The sequence below is a fragment of the Magnolia sinica genome, chromosome 3 (genome assembly GCF_029962835.1).
Source record: "Magnolia sinica isolate HGM2019 chromosome 3, MsV1, whole genome shotgun sequence".
NCBI classification, from domain to species: Eukaryota; Viridiplantae; Streptophyta; class Magnoliopsida; order Magnoliales; family Magnoliaceae; genus Magnolia; species Magnolia sinica.
In genome coordinates, this window is record NC_080575.1 from 89,935,655 (window position 1) to 89,957,822 (window position 22,168).

General features: G+C 39.0%; 1 protein-coding gene across 1 annotated transcript; it reads right to left on the minus strand.

The window, feature by feature from the left end:
• Positions 1-4,279: 4,279 nt before the first annotated feature.
• Positions 4,280-21,892, minus strand: LOC131240198 (cysteine synthase, chloroplastic/chromoplastic-like). Its single transcript, XM_058238309.1, has 10 exons — positions 21,566-21,892; positions 15,072-15,181; positions 14,925-14,982; positions 12,599-12,862; positions 12,347-12,484; positions 11,283-11,334; positions 11,091-11,170; positions 9,725-9,784; positions 6,223-6,303; positions 4,280-4,589 (listed from the first exon to the last, which is right to left on the minus strand). The coding sequence occupies exons 1-10, from the start codon at positions 21,668-21,670 to the stop codon at positions 4,497-4,499; spliced, it is 1,041 nt and encodes a 346-aa protein (XP_058094292.1). The 5' UTR covers positions 21,671-21,892; the 3' UTR covers positions 4,280-4,496.
• Positions 21,893-22,168: the final 276 nt, after the last annotated feature.

Here is a 22,168-nt window from a genome sequence, read left to right on the forward strand (position 1 = left end):
AAATAGTGGTTCATGTCTGCCAGTCAATGTAGAAAAGCTTTAGGGTCCAAGTGGCCATTAAACGTAGGGGATCTACTTTGACTCCTTTGAGAAGTTGCGCATCGAGGTCATAGTGGTCTTGATGTCCCTCACGGGGTGGGTGCATGGGTGCATGCCCATAACTGATTCCTTGGCTACCTTCAATCCTTGGTCTATCCTCCTGACCACCTGCCTAAGATTAGGCATCTTCTCCAATGGTGGGGTTTGCCCTGGTGGAGGTCTCTACTTGGGTAATGCGTACATCAAGCTGTTCAAAGCATTGGTCAATATGTTGTTCCAAGCGCTTACCTAAAGAATCAAACTATTGGGTCATTTTGTTCATTGACTTTTGTAATTGCTTCATGTTTAGTGTAGGGTGCAAGCCAAAACCACGACCCGTATGTATAGGCATACAACTACTAACTCAACTTAAAGACCCTTTACACAGCTATATGCGTCTAAATAAGACTAAATAATCCTATAAGACTCTATATGAGGGAAACTATGCAACGCTCCTAAAATTCCAGCAACATAACTGTCCAAACAGTTTGTTAACAAAAAATTCAGCAATGAAAATTGGAGAATTTCTGACAATAGAAAATTTAGCAATCTATGTTGTGAATAAGGGGTCCTAAACAACCCTGTATGATGAAATTTAATGTAAAATAAATGCGAGTAGACTGAACCCTAAACATGCAATGCAATCCCATATGAAAAACCTAAGCTTTGATACTAAATTTGATGTAGGACATAAAATTTTAAACATGATATGTGAGATTCTAGGCTTTAGATCATACTAGATCAAAACAATCACACAAAATTCTATATCTCACATAAAGTCAAACACTCAATCAAGGAGAATTTATGCTGGTCCAGGCCTATACATGCTGGGGCTGGATTAATTAAAATTATAGACCAAATAATACTCAAAGGAGAGTAAATTCAGCCACACATGTACAAGAATAATTTTTCCAATCCAAGGGATTCACAAGTTTCAATTTGGGAAACCCTAAGGTTGGAAAAAAGGCAAAGAAATTGGGAGTTTAAGATAATCTAAGGTTAGGGTTAGGGAAATCAGGTAAGAGAGGAGTGAAAGAGATGAGAGAGTGAACTTGAAGGTCGCCCGCGCGTGTGGACAGCAGGCCATGCCTTACGCATATGCATTGAGGGCAGTTTGCACGTACGTGGGGCCCACGAACTAAAAAACCCCCTCATTGGGACTGGTTGGCTAGGGTTGGACTACAAACCCCCCAAGTTTCGGTTCGATCTAATGTACGATTCATGCATGATGCTTCGCCGAAGTTTCAGCCCTCCTGCAAGGCTAGATTCTAGAAATCTGCTGTAGAGAAGGAACGACTGCAAAATAACGATGGATTTGCAGGTAGAATGACTGTAGGAGGAGAAATATGGATGGTAGAAGGTGGAGGCAAATCAGGATGGGTGTAGATTCGCACCACGGTAGTTAGCCCTTCGAAGAAGGAAGGATTTCACACCCAATTGGATTTTTACAACTCGGAGAGGAGCAGGAAAACACAGAAATTTTATTTATCATCAATGAGAAAAATAACCTACCAGGGGTGCTTATTTATAACAAAATCCTATATCTCAAAACTCACACCACATGTGCAACCTATTACTTAGAGATGAAGTAACCACAATTAACAACTAATCAAAATAATCTAAACTGTCCATGATTACCTAATAACAATAATAACCAAAACTCAAAGTACTAGATCGTTTGGAATAGCGGGCCACGATAATGACAACCTATGGTGGGATTCACATGACGATCGGGTCTACTTCAAGGAACCAAAATGCAGTCCTCTAACTAGGGGGTCCTCTCTAAATGTCGTTATCAATCCAGATTGATGGTTGGGCCCTCCTCCTTGCGTACGCGCAGGGGGGGTAACGAGATGTCCCCATTAAATTAACTTGCTAAAATAATAAATAAATCAGGAAAAATACTCTCACTAGTATTGAAAAATTGATTCAAACTTAGTTTGTAGGACAACATACACCCAAAACAAAGTTTAGGCAGGACAACTTTATTCATGATCAATCTTAAGGATCAAGATCTCAAACCAAAGCAACATCCAAAAGAATTATCTATTACAAGCATTTACCACATTTGTATAAATATAATTACAACCATTTTTCACATATTAAAAAAGTAAACATTCACCATAAACACCAAGAATTATAGTGGTTCAGTGTGTACACTAACTGTTTTCAAACAGCCACGCCCACTCCACTCACAAGATTACAAACCTTGTAATCTCGACTTTCACTATGAACAAGGTTTTCACAGGGTCACCTTAAAACCTGATACAATTGTGATTTTAAAGGGTTATCACAAACAAAAACCCCACACTGAGATTTTCTAGCTATCTAAGAAAAACCAATAAATGAGATTTTCTGACTATCTCATAAAAAACCAAATGCAGAAAGTAAATTGATACTTATCTTCACTGAAGAAGATGCCATAGCCATAGATCGCTTTTCTTGAATGCCGAATGTTCGATGTTCAGTCAAATAGAAAATGTACAGGGTTCTAATTGATTTTAATTAGATTTAAACCCAAATGCTACTTTCATTAATTCTCTCAAATCTCAATAAGAGTAAACACCCTTTTTGATAAATCAGAATGATAAAGTTTGAGACAAAGGAATTAATGAAAAAGCTATAAAATAAAATTATAAATACCACTTGATAGCTTGACAATAAATAAGACTTCTATCTCTCTTGAATTAAGGCTTTGATAAGCTTAAGTTGTATTTTTGGATTGAGAAAAGACCTCAATTTATAGTCACAAAATATGTTCCTTCGACTGGTCGAAGCACCGGATTCAGTTCCAACAAATTTTCAAATTTGAGTGGGATAAGTTCCAACTGATCTTCGACTGGTCAAAAAGTCTATTCGACTGGTCGAGCAAGCTGAATCCGATTAGATTATAGTTGATGGACTTCTAGTCGATGAACCTTTGACTGGTCGAGGACTCCACTCGACTAGTCGAAGACGCAATAGAAATTCTTTTATACTTCAGTTATTTCTTGGACCAATCAAGGAATTTCTTAAACTGGTCGAAGAAGAATTTGGACAAATCGAAATTCAATCAATTATAAGTATAAAAACCCAATTTAAATATGTTGGAAAGCCCCATAAACCTAAGGTCTTTCTAGGGTTTAAATTAACTGTATGGACTAAACTTTATTGGAATAGAAACTTGAAGTTCTCGAAGGAGCTTGATCTTATACTTAGAAGATTCATCAGTAGGAATTGAACTTGCACTGGGAGGTTGATCTTCTACTAGCATTTTTAGTAGATCTTGAACTTGCACGTGAAGCTTGATCTTGCACTCGGAGCTTGATCTTCTACTAGCATTTTTTGTAGAGCTTGAACTTGAACTTAAAGGCGAACTTTCCATCTTGATCCACATGACTTGAATTTTAGCTTCACTTCAACTTAAACATAAGCTAGACTTCAACTTGAACATGAGCTTGTCTTTAACTTGAAGAACACTATGCTAAGTTGTCTTGACAAGATGAAATTTGACAAACCAGATATAACATGTGCATTAAACATAATAGCACTTATAAGACCATCCACTTATTTAGAAAATTCTAGGCCTAGCTTCAACTCTCTTTCCCCGAGTAAATGTCAAAAGTTGCCCAGACCTTCATTTCACATCCATCCCAAAAGTCACCAATCGGACACTTGTACCCCATCCAATTTGTGTGATTTTTGAACCCTAAATTTTGGGAGGGCCCACAAGTTCAACAAGCCTGATCCACCATTCCTCATGCCACATGTAAGGTAGAAAAGAGGCTATCATATAATTCCCCTCTTCTCATTTGGCTATCTTTCCTTCTCTTGAGGCTCTGTCATTTTGTAGGACAAAGCCATATGTAAAACAGCCTCAATAAAATACATCCTGTTTTGTAACCAGTTATACCACAAATTAAATCACTAGTCAATGTAGTAAATAGGGATATTTGATAAAGGGTGTATTTGGATTAGAGTAAATAAAAAAATTAAAAAAAGCGAATAATTTCCTTTGATATGACATTTCCTCTATTTAAGAAACATAAAAAGGAAAGGAAAATGAATTTTCTTTCCATAATAAGCAAGTAAAACTTTTTTTTTTTCCTTCAAAAAATTCAATACTGAGAAAAAGAGGTTTCTCTTTGATATGACATTTATCTAGTAAAATTAGAGGAAAAAGAGGTTTCTTTTTAAAAATTATAATCCAGACACCGGAAAATGCAAAAGAAAAGTATTTTCCAAGAATTTTCTATGGCAAAACAAACAAGTGCAAACGGTTTCCTTCCTCGCCCAGATATCAGTTTACCACCTGTTTATGTCACACTTTTACATTCCCTTTTCTTCCGCTAGTTTGCCCCCAATCTAAACAAAAAACAAAAAGCAAAAAAGCATATGACCTTTTCTTCACATGTAATAGTGGCTCATTTGAATAGTTTTCATGGCTCGTGCTGCATTTTCTCACATTCATCTCTAATCGACTGAAAAAGAACAGTGGAGAGGTACCTTTCACCGAAGCTTGGGAACACAACCTGCAATTGGATTAATGTTGACAATGAAAACAAGAACAGAACTCAAATAAAAAACTAAAACTCAACCAATGCTGTTGTATAAATATAGCAAGAGCCCAAGTACGCATGCACATCAATTATAGTGCATGGTTGCCTAGGTCATGCATATGCTCCACACACGTGCTGTATGACTATATCTACCAGCTTCTAAATTCCTACGATTTGCAGACTACAATTTCAATTGGACCCCATATGTTGTATATGCATGTTGGTGCATGTGAATGTTTGTATGTACATGTGCAGTGCACATGAGGAGAGATGAAATGGGAATGCAGAGGCATATGAATAAGATAGAGATGCGGCCTTACAGCAACAAATGCCATTGTATCACATAGCATGCACCAAGATCCGTGCCCTTCATCATGGGAGACGAACGTGCATGACATGAACGGGCATTGAGAAAAATGGCAATCCTCCATGTTTAACACATGTGGTCTACCATATGAATGGCCCAACCTGACTTTGGGCCTAAGGGAATGTTTAAGGTTGGTAGGATTCAACTGTCGTGATTGTTAATGGTTACAAAAATCAGCTATCTTATGGACCTAAGGGTGATGAAATGAAATTGCAGGTAAAATAACAAGAATCTTGGATCCATGGAATCTATGCGAAAAGGGAATTGTTTTCCTTGGACTGTTTGATATGTGGATTCTACAAAGTAATCATTACACTTGTCCACAACAAGGATTCTTGGGCACAAGAAACTAGGCGACTTTTCTCTAATGAATCTAAGGATTCCACTCGCTATCCAAACAGTTGTTGATTTTTCTCCACATTTTTCCCTTAGATTTTTCAAATCCAAACACACCCTTATTTTCCATGCCAGTCTACATGGTTTATTACAACAGAAATCCCATGCAATGTCCCAGACTTGCTGACGTTTAATGGAGAATGCAGAGCACATGCTGGTCTTATCTTATTTCCGACAATTTTGAGCTCTTTTTTTTTTTTTTTTTGGTACTTACAAACCTATTAATTACAAAATCTGATTTTACTGTTCAGATTGATCCTGCCCACTTTTGATTTCTAAGATCCTTTGCAATTTCACAAGAAAGGAATGAATGTATCTTTAGACAAGCAAGCAAGCAAAAAAAAAAAAAAACACAACAGATGCTAAACAGTCAATTCGACTACATAGAGAAATAAGTAACTCTCTCTGAGTGGAAGTTTCATCCACGGCCTTTTTCCTAACCATTGATGTGTTGTTTTTCTTTACCATCTAGGTAGTCCACTGGCCCAAGGGTTATATGCTCTCAGTTTAGAAGATTCTTGGGGAATCCTCATCCACAATATCTCCTATCAGATAGATGGTCATGGATCATGAAACTATAGGCTCCACCGGGAATGCCAGGACATGGCTTGTGTACTGATGTATCATAAGGACCCATGTAATCACTCATATATATTTAGATTAAGATAATCAGATCATGGTTGTGGGTTCAAGCCACTTGAGCCAGAGGCATACAAGGCTTTGACCTTTGATGCGATAGTGAGCTTCAGTTATATATATCCTTCCTGACTGCTTCTCCTCTCAGAGATGACAGAAAGTTCACATTCACTCTCAACGAAGAGTCGAAGAAACATTGATACGTACCACTATAAGTTTTCCTGCATTCTCAGGTCTCTTTGCAACCTTGATAGCTGCAGAAGCCGCCGCTCCAGAGGAAATACCAACCTAGATAAAGATATCAAGATTCCATCACTTAAGGAAAAATAAAATAAAATCCATGATACATCCATGTGCATCTAGCATCCAGCATGCATGTGTTTGCATGCATCGATACTGATGTGTGGACACGCAATATGAAAAAGCATCTGCAAATATGAGTATGCATCCATTTCTCGTCCTCAGCTCAAGCATCTTCAGGTTGAATGAAAAAGAAACAAACATGCCATTTCGTCGATCCAGTTACAGTCACTATCGGGAACTCATTGATTCACTCAGTACTCAACCAGTCTACTCAGTTTGGCTGTGCTCAAGTTCAAGTCCAAGCTCTGATCCCGTAAAAGAAAATCACAATGAAGTCAATGAAGAGAGCGACACAGGAAATTCCTTTTATGAAGCCATCAATATTCTCACCAACTTGGCCTAATAGAACTGGGAAATTGCAGACACTGCCGATGATGGAGCACTACAACTCAACTGTATGGTTTTGCATGCGAGTCCACAAAATAAAGAGAGGCAAGATGGTCAATACATGAAGAGTATGTTTGGATAGAATGAAAACTAGGTAATGCAACCACTTTGCATTGCTGCAACAAACTGTTTGCATTTGCTTTCTCCTCCTCAACAAAAGAGTACAACCTTTTTTTTTTTTTCAAAAAGTCAAATGGAGGAAAAGGAGTTCCTCTCTGATGTGACATTTTAAATGGGAATTTATGTGATAAAAAGGTTTCCCTTTGTGGGATTGCAATTCACAAAACTTTAAGGCCTGTTTGGCCGGGCAAATCCCATGGGATTAGGAGGGATGGGATGGATTTTAAGGTAATGATGGTGGTGTCAGTGGATTGGTTTAAGATCCATGGGATTGCTATATCCCAGGACAAGTTCGCTGGGTCTGTTTGGCATGCCTGGTATATCCCGGGATTTTACCTTCCAATCCGTCCTACCAAGGGATGAGATTAATTTTAAGGTAATGATGGTGATGTCAGTGGATTGTTTTAAGCTCCATGGGATTGCTTATATCCCGGGACAAGTTCACCAGGTCTGTTTGGCTCGTCATGCATATCCCGGGGTATCGGGATCCCATCCCTCCTAATACCGTGGGATCGGTTCAGCCAAACAGGCCCTAAGGGCCCATTTGGCTGGGTGGATTGGAAGGGATTGAATGGTATTAGGGTGGATGGCATGGATTTCAAGGTAATGATGGTGTTGTCAGTGGATTGTCTTAAGATCCATGGGATTGCTATATCGAGTCTGTTTGGCACGCCCGGCCAATCCCGGGATTAAACCTTCCCATCCCTTCCAATCCCTTGAACCAAACATGTACCAGGCAAATTTGAATGGATTAGGGTGGATTGGATGGGATTTAAAGGTAATGATGGTGTTGTCAGTGGATTGTCTTAAGATCCATGGGATTGCTATATCCCAGGATTAGGTCACCCAGTCTGGTTGGCACGCTCGGCCAATCTCAGGATTTAACTTCCAATCCCTTTCGATACCATCCGCCCAACCAAACGGGCCCTAAGGGCCGGTTTGGCCGGGTGGATTAAGAGGGATTAGGAGGGATGGGATGGATTTTAAGGTAATGATGGTGGTGTTAGTGGGGATTGCTATATCCTGGGACTAGTTCACCGAGTCTGTTTGGCACGCCCGACATATCCTAGGATTTTACCTTCCAATCCCTTCCAATCCGTCCAACCAAACACGCCCCAGGCAAGATTGAACAGGATTAGGAGGGATGGGATCAATTTTGAGGTAATCATGGTGATGTCAGTGGATTGGTTTAAGATCCATGAGTTTGCTATATCCCGGGACAAGTTCATCAAGTCTGTTTGGCTCGTTTGGCATATCCCGGGATTTTACCATCCCATCCCTCCTAATCCCATGGGATCCATCTGGCCAAACACGCCCTAAAAGCAAATGCAAAGCATTTTCCTGATCTTCTGTTTACCAAAACAAACAAATGCGGAAAGGTTTGCTTCCCCTAGTGTTAATGCCAGTTTCCGTCTACTCATACCACAATTTTTCATTCCCTTGCATTCTCCTAGTTTGCGCCCAATCCAAACAGGCTAGAAAGATATAAGGCATTTTCCTCAATCTCAATAATATAAGAATAAGTTCTCACAACAATGCCAACTTGACCTGCCCTCACATCGTAAATATGTTTAGCAGCTTGAGCACAAGTAAATGACATTCTCATCAAATACTACAAGAAAAAGGCAAGAGTGACATGTGCAGGCCTGGCAACAGGAGGGCCTGGGGTTGGCTCATGCTTGGATTTTGAACTGGTCGGGTTAGGCCTTTCAAGATATGGATTTTGCCTGGCCCAGGCCTGGGGGCATCAGCTTTCCGTGTTAGCACTGGTAGATTATGATTGTTCATTCTTCTACACGTATGCATTGTACACTTGGAACATATGTAACACAATCCTAATCGTCCAAATTACATCTTTGTAGATGGGGCAGAGACAATATTCGAAATATATTGAACAATCTTGATCTCTTATTATTGAACAATTTGTCAAATTTGGACCATTGAAAAATTTTCATAGTAACCATTCATTTGAAGGCTACCAATCGGACATTAGGATCACCTTGTGATTTCTGGGATATATGTCTTATACTATGGCCAATGATTTGGACGGTTTGGATTGAGGTACCAATATTGCCATGCATGATGTCATTGTGTCTGCTTATAAATCGTCATCCTTTAGCAGATTCTAACGAAGTTTCTTTGGCCCTTTCTATTTTCTCGCAGGAGAGAGGCAGTGGACAGCATCCTACCACTGCAAAGTTCATGCCTAATTACCAAAAGTACCCTCTAGTAAGATAGCTATATCATATCTATGTTTCCAACCTCATTTATCTTTTGAACCATTACAGGTGGAAAATTTTCCATCCTCACGATTCTCATTATCACTTAGGATAGATGATGTAACCGAATGGCCACACGAGCATATTGATCAAGATCTGAAGAATCCAACCATTCAAAATTGTCTTGATTGACAATTTGGACCAGATTCGTGGTTTGATGATCAATCTGATGAAATGAACACCCAAATAACATGGCAGGGCTGAGAGGATTAATTGAATGGTCATTATATTTCTAAGATTTATTTGTTTTAGTTACTTATTAAGGTTAGTGTATTTAATAATTTCCTTTTTTGCGTTTTTCATCTCTCTTTTGTTGGGCCACTTTTGGGCATAAAAGATTTCATAATGACATGAAATTGGTCCTATTTGATAGCCTATTGAGTTATCTTTCAAATGAACCCAAGATTATGCAATTCCGGTGTCATTTAATTGACTTATGACATATGGTTGCATGCATCTAGATGCAGATGATTGGTGTGTAGGCATGTGAGTGTCTATCCATTCAAACAGAACTAGAATGCATTGTAAACCCATACAAATGATTTGAAGACAATACTTACCAACAAGCCTTCTTGGAGAGCCAATTGCTTAGCAGTCTCAACAGCTTCATCACTTGATATCTGTATCATGAGAAGCATTGTATAACATGACAATTTGGTAGGTACCCAATTTTCACCAATACAAGAACATGAAATTCCAGTAGATTCTCATCAGGGCGGGTTAAGGGTCAACCCAAGCCCGAACTGGACTAGAGTGGACCTGACCCAACCCAAATTCCTATCTGAGGTCCCTGACCTGAACCCAACCCGGATTCATCTATGCTCAACACTAAACTGACCCAACCCAACCCAACCCAACCCAAATATACCAACCAAACCTAATCTGACTCGAATTTGTTCAACCCAAACCCAACCAAATTGATATCAGGTTGGGGTTTTAACCCTAACCCGACCATGCCGACCATGACAACCAGACCCAACCCAAGCCCAACTCAGGTTGGGTCAGTTGGTTTCAGGTTGACCCAAACCCAAGTTGGAGCTCTAATCTGTAATGTGGCAAGCATGGCATGGCATGGCAATTTTGTAAAGGAACCCAACTTTCACCAATACATAAACATGAAATTTTAGAATAAATTCTTATTCTGCATGTTAAAAGCTTTTGATGCCCTATGTAGAAAGTTACCTTTGAGGCCGATTATCAGTGACATATTACTAAATCATGTATGATAAAATTTATGGTCATTCACCGAGCCAAAAACGCCATTTTGAACATTGTATTTTCCTCTTTGCATTCTAAACCCAGGGCTTTTTGGGACTAGGTACTCAGTACCTAGGCAAACCAATTAACTCAGTGATGTACGAGAAGTTTTATACAAATGTAGAAAATATAGCAGTAAAAAAAGCAAGCACAACAGTTTCTTTGCGAATTGTGGCAATGTTGGTACGGCATAGAAAAGAAGCAATGTTGATGGTGGGCACTGTAACCTGGTTACAGATCGTTTGGCAACACTGATTTTTGGCAGTTAGGCATTGGAATCTAGGATTTTCAATCCAAACCATGTTTTGGACTCCCCAAAATCTTAGATATCAAATCCAACTTGGATTGAAAATCCTCTAAAAGGGCCCCTTTTAAATCCAAGAGAAAAGAAGGGGTGAAAAATCCTGGATTTTCAATCCTCTCCAACTGTCATAATTGCCTCGCCTCTCTTTTAAGGCCCCCTTAAGTCAAAATCCAGGCTGCCAAACATAAACTTCTAAATCCACAGGATTGAATATCCAGGCTACCAAATCCAGGTGTGAAAATCCAGGATTTGGATTAGTAATTGAAAATCCAAATCCACGCTGCTAAATGACCCCTAAATAGAATAAGTAGGCAATGAGTTGCTCTAGGACATAAGGAATAAATAAGGGTGGAAGAAAATCATACCTCTAAGACTTCATCAACAACTTCAAGGTCTAAATTTCCAGGTACAAAACCTGCTCCAATACCTTGAATCTTATGTGGACCTGAGTGATTGAGATGACACAAGTCAGAAAGAAAGAAAGAACAAAAGCATAAACTGCCTAAAAGCATGATTATCTGAGGAGAAAACATCCAAACATTCATCTTTGCTTTTACCAGGCTTTCCCCCTGAAAGTACATTGCTTTCCAAAGGCTCCACAGCAATAATCTGGAACATCACCGCGTATGCGAGAAATAAAGAAAGGGCTAAATATACGAAACTCCACAACCCAACAATCCAGAACTAAAATATCCAGTAATCTACGAAGTGATTTTAGGCAAAAAGTTTGTGTTGCAACTGGTTGGGACAGCTCTTGCCAGTCCATAGGCCCAGCCCCCTAAAGTCCAGACAAGTTCACAAGCCTGTCCTAGTACTTGCCAAATGGGCCAGAAAGGCCTCGATCAAGTCTTGCAACATTAGAATGTGTCGTCATATGATACCCTTATGTTAGGAATTTTTTTCCCCTTCAGAAAATGACCAAACATAGGATTTTGATTTTTTTATTTTTATTTTTAAAGAAAATGAGCAAACATCAGAAATAGTTCCACCAGTTGCACTCCCCACAACAAATATGTCCATCTTGCTGCTTGTATATTTGTGTTTGGGTGCCACCTACAATCATCGGTTTGGGACTCACTCGATGATTTAGGTAACAAATATGAGAGACCCCAACAACAAATTCGATTGGTTTTTGAGGAAACGAACATTGCAGGTATTCTGCACAGCTGACAGTCAACAATGTGTCTCCAAGGGCCCTAAAGGCCCGACAAGTTGGCCCAGCCTATCTAATGCAGGGGCATTTTCACATTGGGCTTGAGTGGGGTGGCCTGTGGGATGTAAGGGCATACTTGGGGTGGGCGGCTTGTGTGAGGCAGGCCCCACCCGTGTGAGGTGGGTGGCTCATGTGAAGCAGAATCCATGTGAAGTGGGGCCTACAATGGGGGTTTGGCTGAGGTCCTAAACCATGGGATGTGGGGGCATGGGCTATGAGATAAAGGGATTGATTCGCCATGCTCTATCAGTTCAAGCTTTTAGAGGAAATAGGCCCTACATCACTGTCCTATTTGGACATTTATGTAACTGGCCTGGAAAGGCCGCAACCAACTCAGCTCATGGTGGGCCAGCCTTATAATAGTTCCTTGAGCCTCTCGCAACCTTAAAATACATCATCATATTATACCTTTATGTTAGGATTTTTGTCTTTCAGAAAACGGCCAACGCCAGAAATAGTTCCACCAGTTCCAATCCCTGCAACAAACATATCCACCTTGCCACATGTATCTTCCCAGATTTCTGGACCAGTTGTTTCATAGTGTATCTGCACCAAACCCATGAACACTAATACTCAAGAACGGATTCTCTGATTTTTATTTTTTATTTTTCTTTCCCTTGACAAGAAACAGAGAAGCATCTGCCAGTTCTATGCTTTTACCTTAGGATTTGCAGGGTTGTCAAATTGCTGAAGTACATACGCATTCGGTGTTTTCTTAGAAATCTCTTCGGCCTTTTGAATTGATCCTTTTGCACCCTTAGCTGCATCTGTAATAACAAGCTCTGCTCCAAATGCTTTCAACAGAACTCGCCTTTCCAAGCTCATTGATTCTGGCATTGTTAAGATGAGCTTATATCCTTTTGAGGCGGCAATGAATGCAAGACCGATTCCCGTGTTTCCGCTTGTTGATTCCACCAAAGTACTCTAGAAAAAGTAATATGAAACTTTGGAAAAAATACTTGTATGTGCGCGTGTGTTATTAGTGTACTGTTGTGGAGAGTAGAAAGGAGAGAAATCGGGGGAGGATTTCAGAGGGAAGAGAAAAAATGGAGGGAAAGGATGCTAGACATGGGAGTCATGCACAAAAAGGAGTGGGAAGAAGCAGGTAAAATCCAAGCCGTCGATTTATAAGCATGCAAATTCTCAAAATTCCATAAATACCCTCATCTATTTTGTAAATCTCATTTAATGGCCCATAAAATCTCAAAGGCCACGGCCCTCCTAAGACTACTTAGATATGAAAAAATGTCCACTGCTCCTAGCATACATATATAGTAGAGATGTGTGTGGGTGTGGATGTGTTACTCTCAAGGCCAAAACGGTCACGTAATGGCCATTATGTAACGGTAATGGTGGTAACTGTTAAACATTACAGAGCCAAAACATAATGGCCTGTAACAAGGCTAAAACAGATTTTTATTTTTATTTTTTTATTTTTTATTTATTTTTTATTTTTTTAAAAAGTGTAATAGCTGTTATGGCCTGTTTCATAACTGGTGGCGTAACAGCCACCATTGCCATTATGGAATTCCTTGGTTACTCTCTCTCTCTCTCTCTCTCTCTCTCTCTCTCTCTCTCTCTCTCCTGAAACATAATCTCTCATTGAGGAGCCAAGAGAAGTAGAGAATCATGCACACATAAATACTCAAAACTAAATAACTAATAAACTTTGCTCTTTTTTTTTTGGCATTATCCCTAAGCTATCTCCATCTTCAAATTTAAACACGAAGAAGTGAAGGTATCAGCATTACACATCATGAAGTATAAGATACTTGCCCAAGGTTACACAAGATATCATTGGGTTTTGAGTTTGCAGAAAAGAAGCCTATGGTTGGGTGGCCTAGAATGTTGATCTGATGGACCCCATGGTGGATGGACAATTGCCCAAAATTTTCCTCAATAGGACAATCTTAAGTTCCTTACCCTTCCATTGGTGGCATGTAAAATAGATGGTTATGAAATAGAACAGCAAAAAAGGCCAAAAAAGTGGACGATTAGGATCTTCCAATCTGGAATTCTTTGGGTTATCCCAAATCAATGGCGGAGTCATCAGATCAATAGCATGGAACATTGACCACATGGATATGAATATCGATATTATCTTATCGGCCGATACACCCACATCGGCATGAGCCGATATGCGATACAGGGTTGTATCAGTCCAATACGAAAAAATTGACCCATATCAGCCCGCATCGGCTGATACAGGTCGATACGCCTATAAAAGCCCAATTTTGATATATACATATATATATATATATATTATTATTTTTTTTCTTTCAAAATTTCACGTCTTCTCTTCTTTTTCGCATTTAAAAGATGGAAGATGCTTAAAAACTTATTTTAAGCTAGATCTAGACCTATTTTGGAATCAAAACAAAAAATTTAAATGGGAATCGACAAATCAAAGTGAAGTGGACCATTATGGGAAAGATCGGAAAGAAGGATAAACCTTTACTTTCTATTGTATATTTTCAACTTCTTTTTGTTGTATTTCAATGTAATAGGCCATCGTTCACCGAATCATGCTTGATTTGTGTTTAATTAAGACCCATTTAGTTGAACTTCAACAAGTCAAATCGACAGACAACATTCTTATAAAAGAATGGTTCGATACATCATTGAATACATGGTTAAAATACAAATAAGATTCTTGGATAACCACCCACCCCCTACGCGCCCCGGCTTTTTTAAATGACCGATACAAGCCGATACGGCCCCGATACCGATACCCGATGCCGTATCATATCATTTTTCCGTTGGGCCAACATGCCGACCGAAACCAACATTTAGAACCATGATCGACCATGGAACCCACTTGGACAAACTGGAAACCTGACTTAGGAGTCAGAGATCCAAGCATGTATTGCATTGACACAAAAAAACTAGAACTCTTAAGATCCTTCTATTATTAAACTGGGAGGAAAAATTTTAAATGGAAACTAAAATAGACATACAGAAGACCTGCAACTATGACTTTTCTTACCTTTCCAGGTGTTATAAGTCCCTTCTCTTCTGCATCAGCGATCATACTGTAACCTATCCTGAAGAAAAAGGTTGAACAAAAGACATTGTATTTTTGTGGTTGTCCAAATCATCCAGAAAGAAATCAAAATAAATATAAATCTCTTGCCTGTCCTTAACACTGCAGCATGGTTCCATGATCTCAAGCTTGGCAGCAATTTTTGCAACAGAACCTTTCACAATATTATTCAGATACACCATCGGTGTCTTCCCTATAAGCTGTTGCAAAGCATTGTCAATGCATTTAGAAAACTTAATCATTTCTTAAGTGTGTTATTCTCATTAAAAAATTCTAAAATTTCTATTATAAAATATAGCTCAAGAAAGAAAACCAGAGGAATTTCCATGAATTGCCTGAAATAAACGCAACATTACCAATTTTCACTCAAATTTTAATCAAAATATAGAACCCAGATGGACGTTTCCATGAATTTGTAAAAAATGTCAAACTTTGTCTATATTAATATCGAATTTTGATCAAAAAAAGAATAAAACACAGATGAAAACTTCCATGAATTTATCATAAGAAAGTTTGAACTTTGTCTATTTTCACTCAAAGTTCTATTGGGAAAGAAATAACCCAAACAGAAACTTCCATGAATTTTTTCATCAAAAGTCAATTTTTATCTATTTTCAAACTTTTTCACTCGCATTAAAAGAAACCTACATGAAAATTTCAATGAAATTTTTTTAGAATTAAAACAAAAGGTCAAGTTTTGACTTTGTTTTAGATAAAACTAAGGAAGAGAGAGAGAGAGAGAGAGAGAGAGAGAGAGAGAGAGAGAGAGTTGGGAGAAAGCTTGCCGATTGTTATTATTTTAATCCCTATGTATACACATATATAAAAGAGATTACACATGAAAGGGCTATCACCCAAAGATAGAAACAATGGCTGTATTGATTGGAGAATCCTTGATTGTAGTCCTTGATTGTAGTTGGGAGAGCTGGACCTTTATTGGAGAATCCTTGATTGTAGTATTGATTGGAGAATCCTTGATTGTAGTATTGAAGATACACTTTAATACTCCCCCTCAAGCCGGTTGGAAGATATTGAGCATACCAAGCTTGGATAGCGCAAACTGAAACTGAATGGTGTCAACTGCTTTGGTGAGAATATCTGCATGGTGTTCGGTCGTAGGAACAAACACCATACAAATCTTCCCAGAAAGTAGCTTCTCACAAATAAAATGACGATCAACTTCAATATGTTTTGTGCGGTCATGGTGTACTGGATTATGAGCAATGCTAATCGCCGCTTTATTATCACAATACAGAGTTGTTGGAGTTGGAACATCAACTCCTAATTCCTGCAACAGTTTCTATAGCCAGATCATCTCTCAAATACCATGTGCCATGGCACGGAACTCGGCCTCGGCACTAGAGCGAGCAACCACACTCTACTTTTTGCTTCTCCAAGAAATAAGATTACCACCCAATATAGTGCAATATCCTGATGTAGAACGTCTATCGGTAACTGATCTGGCCTAGTTTACGAAAGATTAGACCCTTTCCAGGACAACCCTTCAAATACCGAAGAATACGAAAGGCCGCCTCAAGATGAATTGAGCGAGGAGCATACAAAAAACGGCTAACAACTCCTACAGCATAAGTAATATCAGGTCTAGTACGGGAGAGATAAATTAGCTTCCCAACTAGACGTTGATACTGTGAGACATCTACAAGGGGCTCTCCTTCTACATCACCCAACTTATGGTTTTGCTCAATAGGTGTATTAGCTGGATGACATCCCAATTTGCCACACTCTTGTAAAAGATCCAAGACATTTATGTTGCGAGATAAAAATACCTGACTTTGATCTTTCAACTTCAATGCCAAGAAAATACTTCAGAGGGCCAAGGTCCTTAATCTCGAAGTGATGTCGAAGATAAGACTTTAACTCCAGAATGGTGATTGGATCATTTCTAGTGATAACTATATCATCAACATAGACAATAAGAGCAGTAAAACTATCACCAATGCGTCTAATAAAAAGAGTATAATCTGTCACACTTTGTCGATATCCAAAACCAATAACCACCCCACTGAATCGGTCAAACCAAGCCCGAGGAGATTGGCGAAGTCCATATAGGGATTTGTTTAAGAAACAGACTTGCCCTTCATGGCCAGGAAACGAGATACTAGGTGAAGGAGTCATATACACCTATTCTTGAAGATCCCCGTAAAGGAATGCATTTTTAACATCCAATTGATGAAGTTCTCAATCACTATTTGCAACCAAGGATAGTAAGACACAAATGGAATTCATCTTTGCAACAGGAGCAAAGGTCTGATAATAATCAATCCCATAGGTTTGTGCGTACCCCTTTGCAACCAGCTGTGCTTTGTACTGATTCACGGTACCATCTGAATTATGTTTAACTGTAAACACCCAACGACACCCAACTACCTTATTCCCTCTGGGTAATGACACGAGTTCCCAAGTATCATTGTGAGTCAAAGCTCTCATTTCTTCCTCCGTTGCAGCTTTCCACTTAGGATCAGACATTGCTTCACGGACAGTAGAGGGAATCGTGACAGAAGAGATAGAAGCTAAGAACGCACGATAAGATGGTAACATAGCATGATATGTGACATAATCAGATAAAGGATATTTAGTAGAAATTTGTCTTTTACCCTTTCGTAAAGCAATGAGAATCTCAAGGTCTGAAGCAAGAGGAGGAACATCAGAAGATTCTAGCTCACCAGGTGGGAAAGGCATGGACTGATCTGATACAGGAGAAACGTTACAGTGTTGTGAAGCAGGACTTCCTTCCAAAAACTACAAGTCCTTATGTGGTCCTGCATGTACAACTAAGTCACCAGTAGTATGTTCATGATGTATAACCGACATAGGTGACATGGAAGACTTTAGAGAGGATAAAGGCGGATCTGGGATGACAACAGGAAGAGGGACCTGTGATGGTTGGACATCATGGTCACGACAAGTGGCAAACCACTCCCCCTGCAAAGAAACTGGACCTGAATAGTAGAGCTGATTTTCAAAAAAGGAAACATCTTTGGAAATAAACCTCTGTCGACTGGGTGGATGATAGCATTTGTATCCTTTTTGTGTGTTAGAGTAACCCAAAAATATACATTTTAGAGATTTTGGGTCAAGTTTGGAACATTCCTGACCCAAATCTTACACAAAACAAACACAACCAAAAATCTTGGGTGGAAGAATAAATTTTGTGTCACGAGGACGAAAAACAAAATAAGGAGTTTGAAAATTCAGCACACTAGAAGGTGTGCGGTTAATAATGTAGTAAGCTGTCAAGACAGCTTCAGACTAAAAAAATTTGGGAACGTTCATCGCAATGGAGATAGAACGAGCCAAATCAAGGCTATGCCTATTCTTCCGTTCTGAACGACCATTTTGTTGTGGAGTTCTAACACAAGATGTTTGATGCTCAATACCATGATCTTCACATAACTTTTGGATTCCAGAATTCGCATATTCAGTTCCATTATCAGAACAAAACACATGAATCTTTGTATCAAATTAAGTATGAACCATGGTAATAAATTTTTTTAGGATGTAATAAACTTCATCTTTACGTTTCATAAGAAAGAGCTAGGTACAACGACTGAAATCATCAATAAATAACACAAAGTATCTAAAACCCAAAAGAGACGATACAAGAGCGGGTCCCCAAACATCAGAATGAACAAGTGAAAAAGGAGAACTACTAACTTTATTAGAACTCAAGGGATAAGTAGTTCTACAATGTTTGGACAATTGACAAATTTCATACTGAAAGTCAGAAACTGATTAATCAGAAAATAAAGCTGGAAGCAAATGTTTTATAAATGAAAAGGAAATGTGACCTAGCCGGTTATGCCTTAACATAATCTGATGTTTATTTGCTACTATGAGCTGACTCTGCAATGCACATGGTTGAAGCACACTTGGAGTTTGTGGATCATCAAGGATGTACAAACCATTAGCTTCACGTCCACTGCCAATCGTTTTCTTCGTTACCAGATCCTGAAAATGACAATAAAATGGAAAAAATGTAACACTACAATTCAAGGACCGTGTAATGCTACTGATAGATAAAAGATTGGCAGTGGTTGAGGAACATGCAACACATCAGAGATAGTAGAGAGGGGGTAGCATTTATGAGTCCTTTCCCTACAATAGAAGAAAGAGATCTATCCGCTAACCGAACTTTATCTCTACCAGAACAAAGAGAATATGCACGGAAAAGAGAATGCATACCGCTCATATTATCAGATGCTTCTGAATTGATGATCCAGGATGGGGAAGGAACAATGGAGACAGTGTTCGCTGAAGCAAATGTACCTGACTGTGCAAAAGTGGAGGTAGCTGTCTTTTCGACAAACTGTGCCATTAGGACCCGGAATCGATCCAAATATTCTCGAGATATAGTAACACGATCAGATGGTGCAGCAGGATGGGCATGATTCTGAACCGGAATCTCAGTAGTAGAGGCAGTCTGAGCGGACGGTGAGGATGCACTCCGATTCGCTTGTGGCAAGGTAGGCCCTTTCTGTGGAAACTCATTAAGAAAAAAGCAGAACTGTTTGGTATGTCTATATTTCTTGCAATGGTCACAAAAACGCTGGGAGTTCTTCTGATTCTTGCTTGGGCGAGAAGGAAACACAGGTGGCGATGATATTATAGGTGTCACCAATGCTCTCCAACCCTGTCTGTTTACAGCCATTGCCGCTTTATCTCCAGGCTGGATCATTCTTGGCCCATAGAGTAACGCATATTTTCCTCGGAATAAATATAAGCACACACATCTCCTAAAAGTGGAAAATCATCTTTTCTACTCAAAATCTGCACACGAGCAATCTCATATTCCGGGTTCAAACCTGCAAGGAACTGATATACGCACTTCTCTTTAATAAACTTTGAAAAAATCTCTCCATCTTTGGGGCTTTCCCAATCGAAGGTCTGATATTGATCAAGTTCTTCCCATCTTTGTCGAAGAGTATTATAATACTCCGATAGGGTCTTCTCCCCCTACTTGAGTTGGGAGGTCTCCACATTCAACTGATCGATGCGGGAAGCATTCTTCTTCTGAGAATATGTCCGCTGCACAAGATCCCAGATCTGTTTTGCAGTATGCAGAAACATATATGTATTCCCAATCTTCGGCTTCATAGAATGAAGTAACCAGGACATAACAATTGAATTCGCTGATTCTCATCATTCAACGGCTGCCAAGTCTGATGTATCTGGTGCCTTAACTGCCCCTGTAATATATGTTATCTTCCCACGTACAGAAATATAGAGCTTCGCAGATCTTGCCCATGTCAAGTAATTGGTACCATCGAATTTGACGGTGGTAATCTGGAGAGTCGGACTCTCTTTCTCAATTACGAGGGGCTACGTAGAAGATAGAGGTGCAACAACAGTTTTTCCAACGGACGATCCGTCGTCCTCCATTAAAAAAAAAAAAATCACTAAAAAACAACAACTAGATCTTGGCACCGAAGAAAAAAAAAAAATCAAATCATATCACCTGACGTTGATTCAATATAGATTATCAACCTTGCTTTGATACCAAGATAAAACTAAGGAAGAGAGAGAGAGAGAGAGAGAGAGAGAGAGAGGAAGAAAGAAAGTTGGGAGAAAGCTTGCTGATTGTTATTATTTTAATCCCTATGTATAGACGTATATAAAAGAGATTACACATGAAAGGGCTATCACCCAAAGATAGAAACAATGGCTGTATTGATTGGAGAATCCTTGATTGTAGTTGGGAGAGCTGGACCTTGATTGGAGAATCCTTGATTGTAGTTCCTTGATTGTAGTATTGAAGATACACTTTAATAGTTGTCAATCAAAATCAAAGACTTCGAGATGGAGACTTTCACACATTTGACAGAAAATCACAAACTTTTTAATATATATTTATTTAAAATATCGCCATTCCCTTTATTTCTCAAAATAATCAAAATCTATTTACCGTCGATCAAACTTCAATGTTAATAAAAGAAACCCCAGGTGGAAATTTCCATTCATTTCCTCAGAAAATGTCAAACTTCTTTTTTTTTCTTCTTTCAAATTCCACTCTAGTTTGAATCTAAATATAGAAACTTCCATTTATGCTCAAGCCTTTTCTATTTCTAAACTAATTTCAATCAATGACAATTCCCTCGAATTCATCCAAAATTATCCAAATATGCTCACTATCAAGCAACCTTGAATTCGTCCAGCTCTGATTTCGATCATCTATTCCAGCTCTGATTTCGACCAAAACAAAAGAAACCCAGATTGAAATTCCCTTGAATTCGTCCAAAATCATCAAAAACTATCCATTATCAAACAAATTCGATCAAAAGAAAAGAAACTCAGATGCAAGTCTCTATGAATTTTCCAAGGAAAATGTCAAACTTCATCCATTCCAGCTCTGATTTCATTCGAAATAAAAGAAACACAGATATAAATCTCCATGGGTTTCTTGAAATATGCCGTACGTCTCCCGTTTCCACTCTAATTTCGATCAAAACAAAAGAAACCCAGATGGAAGTTCCCTTCAAATCGTCCAATTTCATCGAAATCTATCAGAAAAGAAACCCAAATTTAAATCTCCACGAATTCAATTAAAACTCCTTGAATTGCGTTACCTGCGTGACATCTTCAGCGATGTTGACCCCTTCAATATCTGTTTGGGGCTTAACAGAGACCGCTTTGCAGACAGTCGGAGGGAGAGAAACTGCACTTCTTCTCATGACTAGAGAAGATTTCTTGTAATGGAGAGATGGACGGTCGGAGATTGATTGAGGAGAGGATTTTCCGGAGAAAATCCGAGTCTGTAATGAGAAGGAGAGGTGAAAGAATTGGAAAAAGATGCCACTGCCATCAGTTGGAAAAACACAAAGCGGAAAAAGCAGAGGAAGAACGGTGGATTTTTACCAAAATGACCCGAGGTATACGTTGACGTTGTTTCCTCGTGTTTGACGTTTACCGAACTTTAAAAAAAAAAAAAAAAATTTAAAAAAAAAAATTTAAAAAAAAAAAAAAAAACCTTTGAAAAATCCCGGCGATGAAAATGCATCTGCTTGGAGCCGTCGCCAGCACTAGAACGCAGAAGCTCGGTAGCTTGGACCCCGAGGCATGCTGTGGCCAGCACTTGTAATCTCTTCAATATCTTTATGGCCCATCATTTCTTTGAAAATATGCTAACACAACGTATGATACAATTTCTATGGCTCATAAATCCTGATAAT